At 46.6% G+C, this 14,670-nt stretch overlaps 1 protein-coding gene across 8 annotated transcripts in view; it reads left to right on the top strand.

Annotated features, from left to right (window-relative positions):
- APBA1 (amyloid beta precursor protein binding family A member 1) overlaps nucleotides 1-14,670 on the top strand; it is a 206,265-nt gene that overhangs the window by 167,390 nt on the left and 24,205 nt on the right. For all 8 annotated transcript variants that reach the window (XM_023243334.2, XM_023243338.2, XM_023243333.2 and 5 more), the window contains 2 exons: nucleotides 4,141-4,180; nucleotides 7,568-7,713. In XM_023243334.2, coding sequence (XP_023099102.2) covers nucleotides 4,141-4,180; nucleotides 7,568-7,713 — 186 coding nt within the window. The remainder of the gene's footprint in view (nucleotides 1-4,140; nucleotides 4,181-7,567; nucleotides 7,714-14,670) is intronic.

Here is a 14,670-nt window from a genome sequence, read left to right as displayed (position 1 = left end):
TTTCAGGCCCAAGTGAAATATCTCTCATGACATCAGGATGACCGCTGGTCCTGGTTTACCTGGGGTGGTTTCCAGTCCACACCTGTTGTGCAAGCAGTGCAGCTAGGGAGCACCCCTCTCCCTTTCTTTTTTTAAAAAAAATTTTAATGTTTATTTTTGAGAGGGAGAGAGGGTGTGAACGGAGGAGGGGCAGAGAGAGAGGGAGACACGGAATCCAAAGCAGGCTCCAGGATCTGAGCTATCAGCCCAGAGCCCGACGTGGGGCTCGAACTCACACGCCATGAGATCATGACCTGAGCTCAAGTCAGACGCTTCACTGACTGAGCCACCCAGGCGCCCCTCCACTCTTCCCTATCCAAGAGAACTTTCTGCATTGGTGGAAATACTCAGTTCTGTGCTATCCTATATGGTGGTCCCTAGGCACATGCACCTAGGAAGCTCTTGAAATGTGGCTGTTGGGACTGAGGAACCGAATTTTGCATTTTATTCCAATTTAATTAAATAGTCGTGGGTGGCTAAGGACCCCTAGAGAGCACAGCCCGGAAGTGTCCCTCTCCGACAGTAAGTCACGTGGTCGCCCTACTAAATAATGCTTGCTTCCAAGCAAGGTAGTAAAAGGGCAGGTGTTCCTCCTGGAGGGGGGGCGCTGCCTTTTCCCACACCGTTGTCCTTTGACCCGCAGCCAAGTGCCACCCCAGCTGTTTATGAAGTGGCCTCGGGTAGCTGTGGGCCTGTGCCTATGTGGTCTCCAGGTGGGTTCAGCTCACCCCAGCCCAGCCAGTGCTGAGGCTGTGCGTGAAAGAGGTAAACCATGTAGTCAATGACTGTCTCCTTTTCCTCCCTTTTGTTAAGCATACTACGTTACATGCGACAAAAGGAAGCGGTTTCCATCTCACAGCGAGTGGCAGATCGCTTCTAAAGGGAGTCTTCATTAAAATTTACCCTTGAGGCATCACTGAGTACACACACGTTTGCCATTGACTATTCACACAGGGAGAAGTAGATTTTTTAATAACCTGTGTACGTTAACCCAAACGAACATAAGGAGACCTTCTCTGAAATCACACCAACATTAAAATTTCAATTTGAAATACGCTTTGTCCTCCTCTGGTCTTGTCCTCAGACCCTACCTCATGGGAGCGGAGGGTAACTAGGTCACTGTTTCTCCGGACCCTAGATCCCACAGCTCTGCCTTATCCTTTGTTCATAGTACATGGTTGGGTGAGAACAAGAAACAAGAAGAAAAGAATCAAGGCCACAGTGATCATAACTAATAAAAAGCGGCCATTTCTCGAGGATTTACATTGGTCAGGCATCGGGCCAAGCAAATCATAGATAGTATCTCATTTAATCCTTAGAGTAATTCTGTGAGGTGTAGGACTCACTGCCCTCACACTGTGGTTGAGGCAGCATAGAAGCTCAGTGACTTACCCAAGGTCTAGGGCCCACAAGGGGTCAGGGCAGGCTGTGAATCCAGAGCTCCTGTGGGCCCAGGGTCTGAATGCCAGGGTCTTCTGCCCTTGGGGCAAAAAGTGCCCGCAGGCCACATGCTGCGTGGACAAGGTAACTTGTATGTCATGACTCCAGTCGTCGGGTCTCCTGGCTCTGCACGTGGTTTAGTGTCTCCTGCAAAATCCCAAGGACTTTGGCCTTTCATCTTCTTGACTGTGGCTTTATTAATTCTTGAATGTGAAGGATCAACTCATGTTCATCTCTGTCCACATGTGAGGAAACAAAGGGCTAATCAGACATCTGAATATTCAGCATTTGATTATTCATCAGATATAATAAGCAAGGCAAATGTGTTATTTCTCGGTTCCTACAGGACTTGGCACATGTTTCTGCATATCCTTAGAAATAATGATGAAAATCCTCTTTGTGTGCAATAATTAGAGATTCTTTCATTTCTCAAAACTCTTTTCGTAAAAAACTTACTACCCCAGAGACTAAAGAAAGCCAGTCATGAGCTTATGAATAGAGAATAAGTAAATGTACCAAATGCCCTCCGTTGTGGCTCTAAATAAAAGCGGCAGCTTTTAGAACTATAGACTCAAGTAATTCTTTCGTAGCTTCTGCTAAAATCTGGGGACTGTCCTTGAAGTGAGCATTCAGAAAAGTATCCTAATAGGCCAAGAAAGTCTGAGTTGGCTTCTTGGGTGTACCTGGAGGCCAACCCATTTTGATTAAACAAAGTAAACCCTCTCTACCCCAGGCCCCTTGCTGTTGAGGGCAAGGACGAGGAAGGTGGTTGGGAAATACTAATTTTAAGATCTTTAGTCTTTGCGAAGACTGGCTCCCATCTACATACCGCGAAGGTACACAGTTTTTGTTGTTTTTAGCCAGAATTAGAGCTGGCTATTGCCCCTCAACTGACCCTTTCTTCTCACTTGGATCAACGAAAAAGTAAAACCAATGTCAAGCACCATTGAAGTTGAAATTGTAGTTCTCTTTCTTCCTGTCCACCTATCTTAGCTTTCCTTGGGGTGCAGGTTTCCATAAATGCAGAGGTTCCTCTGCAATCTAGCATTTAAACTGCCATCCGATCAGGTTCTAGAAGGTTTCTAGCCAATCATGCCCATAGCCCAACAATGCTGCTGGAAGACCCTTGCTGTGAGGTGTTACTTAGTGTAAGAAATTCCACAGTTTTCAATTCACTCCTTTGTTTATGTTCTTATGTTAAGGTAACATATACTAATCACTTACATGATGGAATTTTTAAACCAGCAAGGGACAAAAGGAGCCAATGACCTTTCATTCCCAGTGGACTTGTATTTGTAGTTTCCTTAAAGGTTATCCCTTCTGAAATAAGAAACCCACCGTCTTCGGTGTGATGAACCATTTCATCCCCGCGGGCACATTCCGGAAGGTTTACTGACAGGTTGCCTTGTGTGCTATGTTGTGTGATTCGTGTTGAATTCTTGTCATTGTCTTGAATTGAAACAGAGTCTTAAGCCTGGGTGTGTTTGCCTCCCCCCCCCCCTTTTTTTTTTATAGAACAGTTAACACTACTATTTTTAGAGTGTTGTGCAGGTATTTATTAATTAGTCATCCCTTTGCTGCAAAGGTGCTACAAGACAGAGCTGTTCCCCTGATGCCCCCCCTCTTTTAGGCCCTACCTCTCCCAGCCGCCAGGCACCCCAGGGTTTACCATCAACCCAGGTCAACCCATTGAGCAGCTATGCTGTATGATACCCTTTTTCTTAAAACATACAGATTGAAATGATATACCCACTAGACTCTTAGCCATGAAAATCTTTAGGCTTTCTGAGGACAGCCCTGGGCCTTGCAGACCCTCCTTTCTGCTCGTTTGAAGGAGTCTTGTTTTTGACAGTGGCTCTCCACTCTCCTGCAATGCTCACATCACCCTGCCCCCAACACATCAGGTACAAATTCTGTGGCGAGAGCGGGAATGAACTTCCTACTCTTAGGCCACTCAGAGTTCTCTGTGCCACTCAGTTACGGGAGGAACCAAATGGTAAGTATTGTTCCTCTGCAACCTAGCATTGAAACTGCCGTCCAGTCAGGTTCTAGAAGGTTTCTAGCCAATCGTGCCCACAGCCCAACGATGCTGCTGGAAGACCCTTGCTGTGAGGTGTTACTTAGTGTAAGAAATTCCACAGTTTTCAATTCACTCCTTTGTTTATGTTCTTATGTTAAGGTAACATACACTAATCACTTACGTGATGGAATTTTTAAACCAACAAGGGACAAAAGGAGGAGAGGAAAACTCTGGCAAACATTTTTAGCACAGTGAGAGATGACTGAAGCAAAGACCTGAAGGGAAATAAAATTCCCCAAGAGAATTCTTGATTTCAACATATAATCACATTGTTGGTGCTTTTACTCATCTAACAGTTTTTCACTTAGAAACTTTTTAAGCGGATGGACATCTAATTGTGGAATGTGAGATTTTCAGGTTACCTAAAATATGAATGGATGTTCTGGGCTTTGGGTAACCTCTAATAAGAAGTGTGTGTGTCTGGTCACACCTTTCTCTCCGTAATAACCAAAAACGGTCGACACCTGATTAATATCTGTCATTGGTGATCTATTTATTTTTCATGTTGCATGGATAAAGTTGTGTTAATGCATTTTTCATCACGCTTTGCCCTTTCTGAAACCTCTTTGTCTTGATTACAGTCAAGAAAAAGCTTGGCTTCATTCCCAACCTACGTTGAAGGTAAGAGCTGAAAAAGGAAGTAATTGAGTACTGAGTCGTGCATGAATCTTCTAGCATTTTGGGTATTTGAAGCACTGGGCGGTAAGACCATAGTGGGGAAGAAAGGCCACAGAACCACTTATTCACAGTCTTAATGATCAGAGAATTTTAAACTAAAAGAAAACAGCCGCGAGCCTGTCAGAGATTCCTCACCTCCCTCCTCACCTTTGCTGATTCTGTCCCTGAGAACCCAAGAGAGGGTGCATGGAGGCTGAGGGCTGTTTCCAGCTTAGAAACGGTCATATTCCATCTGAATCCAAATCTCCTCTCCTCTAGTCCAGGACACCTCTTACATCCGTCAAGGACCACTCAACTGGGAATGAAGTTTAAAGGAGACTTTTGGTCCTCTAAATTTAGGGAAGGAAAAAAAAAAAAAAGACCTTCCCAATAATTCTCATCTCTTGCTTGGATGAGTTAAGTGTAGTAACATTTATCAAGCCTGTACTCTGTGCCAGATACACGGTCTTCATGTAATAACTTATTGAATCCTCCTATCTATCTTGTGAAGTGGACTTCACACCCCCATGTTACACAGGAGGGAACTGAGGCATTTTTACTCAAGCCGAGGTGAGTGCCTTTCCCAAAATCACACAGTTAGCAAGTTTCAGAGCCAGGCTGTGAGCTGGCAGTCTGATTCCACAGCTCTCCAGGTAAATGGTATTCTGTGTAGGGTGGCCACGTATGGTTGTGCAGGCGATTCACTGCTCAAGGGCACCCGTTCAGGAGGCCTAGTGGGGTCAGAACTTGGCCCACGCGGGGCAGCTCAGCTTGAGGTCAGGCCCCACAAACGGAGTGCCTATTCCTCATCCACACAAAGGTGCTCATTAGCTAGAGGTGCCACGACCCTCTACCAGAGAGGATGGAGGTTAGTTTTTCAGGTAGGGTAGATTGACATTTTCTTGAAAAAGGATTTTCTGGGGACTAGAAACCACCCAGAACACCACCGTGAAGCTCTGTCTGGCCCTTGGATCCCATGAATGAATAGTCAGTGTGAGAATGAATTACCAGGATTCTTAGACCTTTATGACCCTGCAGTCCTGCAGCCTCGGTCAAGCTCATAGGTTTGTTTCACTCAGGTTTCTTTCTTGAGTAACCTGTGAATTATTCGTGCCATTTTTTGTGAGGCCCAAGAATTCCATGAGTGTTCCTCGGGGAGTTTTTGGAAGTTTGGAAATTCCATTTTTCTTCAACGACGCTCCCCCAGACTCAGCATTCACGAAGGCGTGAGGACATAACGTGTGAGCAACACGGAGGCCTCCCTGAAAGGACAAACACGTTCCAGAAGGCCGAAACGAAACCTGCAGTTCTTTGACTTAGGACCAGTATAATGTGAATTTTTTTTAACTTAAAAAAAAAAATTCTAAAATGAAATTACGAACATAACGGCTTTTTTCCCAGGGTATGATCTAGCAACAGTGACATTTGATTATCCTCAAAATCCCTGGAGGATCAGTGGCCTTAGATCATATCTCAAATGCATAATTTATTTAGGTCCAGTGTAACTGTCTCTTGACTGGTCGGCATTTATGTAGTCATTTAAGTATTGTCTGGATTGCTTTTAAACCTACCCGCATATCCACAGTCACCATGGTTGACGAGAGACCCTCTTCGGGGAATAGCGCTAACTCAGAGATGAACATAGAATCCTGGAAGGCCCGTAGAGAAGTACGTGGTTAATTCTTTATCTTTCTTTTAACATTCATTATGTTCACAAAATAAATGGAAGGTTTTTAAAAGTTACTATCCCAGATGAGATCTTTTTGCTCCATGCCTGTTTGGGCAAACATGATTATGTTTAACACTGTAAACCCCGCACAGGAATTTATGATAGGAGACTGATAATCTTTTAGTTTTTTACAAAGTGTAATGTAGGTTCCAAACCCGTCCACGTGTTATTTTAGTTAGAGTAGCGCTTCCCGGCTGGACAACTAAAACTGTATGTGGCCAACACCCTGAATCCTTCTCACCTCTATGAAAGTTTCAGCACGGGACGTCTGTGACCTTGGAGAAGAAGGTGAACCACTGGCACGTAGTTGAGGCCGGTTTGGCTGAGTATCACTCGCCAGAAGCCTTTCTTGGAAAGATCGAGAATATGGCAAACAACATGTTTCCTTATTCATTGACTACGCAGACGCTTGGTGAAGGCCTTTCCTAAAATGCTGTTAATTTCTTTGTGTCAGCCACCACCTTGGCTTTAGGAAAACGATAAGATTGTTTTAAGACTGAACTCTCAGTCTTAAGTAGCTTATCCATGGGAAGCAGCTGGTTAAGCTCAAGATGAGCTCGATGTTGAGGGATAAAAATAAAAATCATTTCAGATTAGCTTTCCAAAAGGAAAAAGCAAATTGTTTCCTTTGCCAGTTATCTAATTTAAGAGCCTGGGGTTTTAACAGTGGGTTAAAAATGTATATTTTAATCTCCCCAAATATGGCATTCAAGCCAAAGAAAATACATATGTTTTTCACTGCAGAATTAAAACGCCTTTCTTTGTGCATCTGTTCTCAAGTCATTTATTAGTCCCAGACATGTTTGAATCTCAAGTAGGGTTTGCAGGTGATGATGGTTAGAATCAGATGCCCCCATTTTAAATATGTTAAAAGTAAGGTTCAATTTAAAAGGCTGGTCAGTGAGAACAGAAAATTCTGATTTTCCTCGGAATTGATCCGTGTGTGGATGCAAGCCGGGGACACCACAGCCTGTAAGTCAGCAAGGTTGACATCAGGGGACTCAGGGTAATGTCATCTGCCTCACAGAGCTGGGGTCAGAGGCCATTCTAGGGATCCAGACCTTCTCAAACAAATGCCCATTTTTCCAATTGGTAAGATTTGTTTTCCCCATTATGCATAAAGTAGAAGGGAGAGATGTGAACGTGGCGCTTTAAAATGAGGTTTTCTAATAAAGCGGCCTCCTGCTCACCTAACCATTTGTCTGGCAAACATTTATTTGATGCCCCCTGGGTGACAGGCACTGATTAGACACGCGAGCCAAAGACGAACATGACATGGTCTTTTGTCCCCAAAGGGCTCCCAGTCTAACAGGAAAAACAACATCCTTTGTCATTGAGTTGTATGTTTCATATTTAAATAAACACATCATTTCTCCCAGTAAATGGTCTGGGCAAAGTGGATGAAGAAGAAATTGTTTCTTCCCTTTGAAAGCAAGGTGTGAGTGAAGGCAGACCCGGAGAGGTGCCTTGGACTGGCAGGGTGATGCACCTGCTCAGGGTCTCCACCGCGGGGGCCACCTGTGCTGGCACTGAGCAGTCGGGGAGGGTGCTTGTGCGGTCGGCGATTTGCGGGGCCCACCCCAGGGTGGCTTCACTCACCCCTGCGGCTCTGTGTGTTCCAGTTCCCGGACCCTGTGACCCCGAAGACTTGATCGATGGGATCATTTTTGCTGCCAATTACCTTGGCTCCACCCAGCTGCTCTCAGACAAAACTCCCTCCAAAAACGTGCGCATGATGCAGGCCCAGGAAGCCGTGAGCAGGATCAAGGTAAGGGGGTGCCGGGGGTGGGTGCGGCGGCCTGAGCCGTCCGCGGTGGTCTCCCCCGTACCTCATGCATATCTAGTCCCAAGTGTAGGGGAGAGCGGATTGGGATGGTGTACCTGCCAACAGAAAAAAGGTGTGCCTGAGTCCTTTTGGATAAATGCTGTATACTTGGGGTGTTCTCAATGGCCAGTCTTAAGAAAAAGCACATATGATCCTAAACTTTGGAAAGCTGGTAGCATGAGGAACGATGTCATTTCGAGCATCACCTCTCCAGCGCGAGAGCTTTATCCCTGGATTTTCACGCACGTCGCAGTCAGTGACTTGAACACTTGGTGTTACAGGCGTGGTTCAGACTCAGCCTCCTGCTTTTGAGCCAGCTGACCCTGCTCAGGCTAGATTGAACTGGTTTGCTCCAGGCGCAGGGAGCCGTTGGATCAAATCTAACCATAACGAGGTAGCTAGCCCAGTGTTTAAACAGGCTTGAGCCAGTCATGACCGATTGGCATCTGCCTTATCAAGATTTAAAAGGAGCAGCCTGTTTTGATCCAGCAAGAACGACTTTCATCTGGTTGAAACCATTCGCAACCACTTTGAGCCAGCTAGAACTGGTTTGATCCCAATGGAAATGCTGAGCTCTAGAATCTCCACCATGGTGCCAGCGCCACCTGGAATCGTGGACAGACCTAGGGCTCCAGGGACACTTCTGGTGCCAGTAAGCACCACCAGCACCTAGAACCACTGGGCAGCCATGCTGGGGCCACAGGGCCAGTCCACCTGGAGCCCCGGGGATACCAGCACCACCGAAACCCAGAACCAGGTATTTCCAGCAAGTTGGAACAGGTTAGGACTCCCCGGATTTGGTTCTGTCCAGCTTCAGCCGGTCAAAATCCCATTCGTCCTCAAGGAACCCTTCCCTTTCCTGTGTGGTCGTGTGCACACGTGCCCCGGTTACCTCCTGGTGTCGCGGGGGCAGTGTGGAAAGAGGAAGAAGAACAAGTGTAGGCCAGTCACTTAGGGTCCTTAATCCACGAGAAACGACTTCTTGAGCACTTGCGTGTGCAAGGCTGGGCAAGGTCTCCGGAAGGAAGAGAAAACAGCAGTGTGTAGAGGGAGAGCCTTGCCCTCGGGCTCCGCAGCACCAGTGAGAAGTGAATCGAGCCAGTAAGGGTGCAGGGTGTACCTGAGCAGGAGGGCAGGTGTTGGATGCAGGCGGACAGCATAGAGATGTAACTCCCACAGAACGCCAGAGCACCCCTCAGCCCCTGTCAGGGAGCACCACCACAGCCCATTCACGTGACTCCTTCAGAACAGAGCAACAGCCCGCCCCCAGAGGAGCCCTGAAGGTCCCCAGGGCAGAAAACTGTGCTGTTTTGACATGAGTTCTCCCGGCTTCTGTCCATCCAGGTTTCACACACGTCCAGGTTAGGGTATCATACTGGGCACCTTGGTTATCGGTCTCCTGAGTGGCAGCCACTGAGTCCCACAGATAGTTTATCTCTTTCCACTGCCCTGTGACATGTGACCTGGAGGAAGGGAGCAGGCACATCCCCAGAACGTAAAGGCGTGCTCAGCGTGTGCTGTGGCCCCCGAGCCAGAGCCCGGCCACGAGCCAGCGTGCTGTGAATTACAGCTTCGATTTCCGCAGTGAGGTCCTAGAGCAAGGTTTTCCCTTCTTAAAGTCCAGCCTCCCTGATAAGAAACCAGAAGGTTCACTTTGAGGCTTCAAAGGATCGGTATCCAGAAGTTCCACGGTTGATTTGAATCAAAAAAATTAGATGGTTTTGTTGATCATAACAAGCAAGATGAGACTGTCTGATTATAAATCCATTTTAGACCTGCCTAGAGCAGGGCAGACATCTGGTACACATATATTTATTTTTTACAGCAAATTATTGTAGTGTAAGGAATTCATTATAGAGTGGTAAAGTTAAATGGTTACATTTCATTTGTAAGTATCATCTTTGCGATGTGCTTCTGTGCATCTGAAGGGGCTGTTGCCTGTCGTTAAATATATTCTGCCTCCTGTTCCTTTTACCTCAGTTTAAATGCCCGTCAAGTTGTTTGACTTGATGCTTTTTCAAATGCTAGGTGCACAGACCCATGGTTTAGTTCTGCACTCCTCTAGAAAGCTACTGTGTCAGGATGTGCCCTGAGATTTCATAGAGGGAACCAGGGCACCTAGAGCATTTCTCTGGATCAGTGGGGATGGTCTCGCAGGCGCCTGCACTGTGGGCCCGCACATGCGCGTAGGAGACCCCTTTCTGTAAGGGATGTGGTGCCACCCTGTTTCCTAAAGAGAGGCTGACCTTTCAGGAATGAGTCCTTCTAGGCCACCTCTATAAAGATGCAGAGAGGAAGGTAGCTACAGATTGGACAGTGTCCAGGAGAGGAAGGAAAGAAAGAGGAAAATGTGTGGATTTATTTGGGAAGCCACTTAGCAGTATCCTCAGGACAAACTGATAAGTGATTTCCACCTTGATGTGTCATCTGAACCAAGAGGGGTTTCCTCCTCCTGTTTCTGATTCCTTTTCCTTCCCTTCTTCCCCGTGGGGACCCCCATCTTACCCCTCTTTCTTTCCTCTGCCTGCAGAGTTTGACCAGTGGGTGTGGGTGAGACCTTCCTCACCATGAGTCTTGGGTGGCCCTGGTGTCTGTGCTACTTTAACTCTGAGCAAACGCCAAACCTGCAGCTGGGCTTTCAGAACTGTCTTTAACTTCCTTCCTGGGGGTCTGTTGTGGTGCTCATTGACTCGCACTTGGAGTTTGCAGAATTAATATTTTCTTAAAGAATTTATAAATTTATTTGCCAAATGGGGAGAGAATTTGGAGTTGCGGTTTGGCCCGAAATTTTCTAGTTAACGTGAGAGGAAAACAAAGGAATTTGGCTCAGAAAGCAAACTGTTCCTCTGCAGACCCTTGTGAGAGGCATCTCAGGAGATAAAAAGTAACCAAGACCCAATCCTTGACCTTGAGAAACTTGCAGTCTAATACGGGAACCAAGACGGTTGGTTAAGTAACGGTAATTCAAGGCAGGTTGAGGAATCTGAAATTAAAAGCCTTTCCGTCCATCAAAATGTAATGAATAAGGTGGATCTAAATGCAACATCAGAATTAGAAGACATCTGCCATTTTTCTTAAGTTTTTTTTTTTTTTTTCCATCTTTGGACCCTCCCTAATGTATCTTTTCTGCCTTTGTTGTTCGTCATTTCCGAGAAGAAATATCGTTTTAGGAAGCCCCCATGCGACTAAGGAATGCATGAAAGAGGTAGTCCTCAAAATGGGATTCCTTAACCAGCAGCATCAGGACCACCGGGAACTTGTTAGAAATGCAGATTTTCAGGCTCACCCCAGTCCGAAATTCATGGTGGGGGGCAGGTAGGGCCCAGGAATCTGTGTTTTCATTGGCCCTCAAGGAGCTTCTGAGGTACACTAATTTGGGGACCACTCTCCACTGGGGTAGACCATCCTCATGGAGCATCTTTGCGCTCTGGGGCATCCCAGATACGCTGCGTGCCTCCCGCCGATGAGGTTCTGTCGGCACATTAGCTCAAGAAACGCCGCAAAATAGATCCCTTTTTTTGAATTTGCCACATACGTTCTCCTATCAAAGATTTTGAGAACTCCTGTACTAAGGAGGTCTCGTTCACCTTGTTTAACCAGAAACTCCTGTCGTTATCTGAACACAGAATACACGATTGCTGTGGGGTGCCTGTTGAAAGTTGTGCCGCTGAGATTCTCTGGAACACGTTTTGGGAGCAACTTGTGCCCTACGTGCTGTCAGTGTCTCTAGCACCGTAGATAGAGACGCCCCATTCGTCCCACAGTGTGGGAGCCCTGCCTTGACCCTGCCCAGAGACCCAGCCTTGAAGCCATCGTGGCTGGAACCCCGTCTTCCTTTCTCTCCACTGCATCCATGCCTCACTCCACCCTCTTGCTCGCTGCCCTTCGGCCAGAAGACGGGCTGGCCTGCCGGGCCCTTCCCTGAGCCCCGGAAACCGCTTCACGTCCACGCGGGACGTGGCACACGTGTCTCCATCCTTCCTACATTTGTGACGCTCGTGTCCTTGACTCACAAATGGCGTTGGATATTTTTTGCTGCGCTTTTTTCAGGAGCTCTCATTATCACCCGTTCTCATGTTTGTCTTCCCTGGCTTGTCCCAAAAAGATGAGGTTTTTCTGTTCTTTCCTGGAAAGGTTTTCTTTAACCGTCAACCATCAGGACTTCATTGTGGAATGAAAATCTCTACCAGTGAGGCTTTGTGCAAGCCACGTGATTTCCCGCGTGACTCAAAGAAGCCTGTGATTAACATGGAAAGGGTATATGAGCGCTTGGAGCACGTCCTTGACATACATTGATCTCACTTACTCCTCAAAATGGAGGGGGTGGGAAATCCTGTGAGGTGGGTATGATCAGCCCTCTTCACTGACACACTGAGAGGTTTACCGCTGAGACGCTTGCCCGAGGTACACAGCTAGTGATTTGGAGAGTAGAGTGAGATTTCAGGGGCTGGGATCTCTGTTCTGCCTCTTAACAGCTGAGCGCCCTTGAGCATGTGAATTAGCCTCTCTGTGCCTCAGTTGCCGCTTCTGCGAGAGGAGAGTACGGTGCGCACCTCACAGGGTTGCCCGAAGCTTTCGCACTGCGACACACGTGAGCTGCCCAGAAGGACGTGGCACCTAGCGAGTGCCCCGTAGATGTCAGCTGGGGAAAGAAAAGCTAGAATAGTCCGGAGGATCCCCAGCACGACTAACCTCGAGAGTCTTAACGACAGTAAACACGCCTCGCAGAGTGAGAGGGTGAGTGACAGTTCCACGGTTTATGTCCCTGGTGCCACAGCTTACTGAGGGGCAAGCCGCAGTCGGTCCCGTGAATCACGAGGATTGCAAGGGATGCTGTCACTCACTGCTTGACGACACACGCAGGCCTTCTAGTCCTCTCGGGCTTCTCTGCTACTGCCATTTCTCATTCCGGATCCGACCGTCTCCCGCGTGTCGTGTGTAAACTTCAGATTAGAATTGGTTTCAGGACACCTGAGCACCACATGTGGTTGAGCACCTGGTATTACTTTAGGTGCATAAAATCTCCTTCGCTTCATAGAAATTATATCTCAGGATGCCTTTCATGAAACTTGGTTGGCCATTTGGGTTCTCTTTCTTCATCAACCATCCCAGTTAAAAAAAAAAAAAAGTGTGGTTGTTCCATTGGCAGCAGACTTAGTTTCCTCTGAGAAGAGGACCCTTTCAGATCCCTGCTCCTTACAGCGAAGAATGTTGACCCGTCCCACAGCTGTTAGGTTTTGGTATCGAGAATATCACAAATTCTTATATGCCGGCCAGATAATTTCAGGGAAAGTGGTAGAACAAACACATGCACGTGAGGATCTCACAGTGGTCATTTATCATGAGGATGGCAGCCGATGCAGATGAGAACACCCCCCCCCCCCATGGGACTGTCAGATCCCACCTAGAAATCTGCACGGTGTGGCGGAGCATCAGCACAGGGCCACTCCTCAGACGCGGACACACGTCCACCATCGCACGCAGCGGTTACGATACCGCCTTGCGCTTGCTGCCTTCTGACTTTGCCAGAGCAGACTGTTCACCATGAATTCATGGCCACCAGGAGGAGCTTTGCAGGGGGAGGGGGGGAGGAGGGCTGCCCTAGTTTCCTGGCTGCACCAGAGATGAGGTACTTGGTGTTTGGATGGCCGATTCATCTGGTTTCTCTCCAGTGAGATAGAACAGACACCCCCGTTTGACTCATTAATGAATTAGAGACGTGCTGCTGGGAACAAAAGGGCTTTTCCCCAGGTGAGTACGAAGGAGTATGAGAGAGCAGACAGTCCTCCACCCACCCCCCCTCACCACAACAGCGTGCGTGGTTTGGCCATTGACTCACCATTATTTGTACAGGATCTGTGTATATCCAGCAAGCCTTACCAAGAGCCAAGAAATTACATTCTGACGTAGGTAAATTGTAATCCTGTAACATCCAACACAAATGTAGCGCTCGTAACGCACCAGACACTGTTCTAAGAGCTTTGCACACATTTATTTTATCCTCACAACAGCCCTATGTGGTAGATACTGTTTTTATCCTCATTTTACAGATGAGGAAACTGAGGCACAGAGACATGAAGCGGCTCGCTCCAAGTCACGCAGCTAGTAGGTCGCAGAGCGGGGATTCAGTTTTAGACAATCTGGCTGCAGTCTGTCTCTCTTTTTTAATCAGCTGTGTTCTCTTTTACTTATGAGAAAAGGTGGGGGGACGAATGTTAATCTATTTCTAGTTAGGAATAGGCTGTATTAATAGTACACAAATTTAAGGCAAGAATTATTACTAGAGATGAACAATAAAAAGATGAATCCAACAGAAAGATACAAGTACCTTAAATCTGTATGTACCTTATAACACAGATATAAAACAGATAAAGCAAATATTAGCAGAACCAAAAGGAGAGAGGGACAAATCCATAGTAACAGCTGGAGATTTTAACACACCTCTCTCAGTAAATTTTAGAACAAACAAAAATATCAGGCAGCACACAGAAGATTTAAACTGTACCCTTAACCAACCTAATTGACCTCATTGATATTGGTAGAACACGATTCCCAACAACTGAGGAATGCATCTTTTGAAGTCACCTGACATTCACCACAGTCAGTCATGTTCTGGATCATAGGGCTAAGAACCCAGCACAATTCAGTATGTTCTCTGACCACAGTGGAATTAATTCAGAAATAAGTAACAAAAAGAAAACTAGAAAATCCCCAAATGTATTAAAATTAATAACACAACTCTAATCCAAAGTTCAAGGGAAAACTCAACGGTGGAAATTAGAAAACATTTTGAAGGGATAATTAGATTGGAATATGACAAATTTGTGGATACAGCTAATGCAGTGCTTGGAGGGAGATTCACAGCTTTAAATAAATGTATTGGGGCAAAAACAAGTTTAA

This window comes from Felis catus, chromosome D4, assembly GCF_018350175.1.
Source record: "Felis catus isolate Fca126 chromosome D4, F.catus_Fca126_mat1.0, whole genome shotgun sequence".
Classification (NCBI taxonomy): domain Eukaryota; kingdom Metazoa; phylum Chordata; class Mammalia; order Carnivora; family Felidae; genus Felis; species Felis catus.
This window is presented reverse-complemented; position numbering and strand designations above follow the sequence as displayed.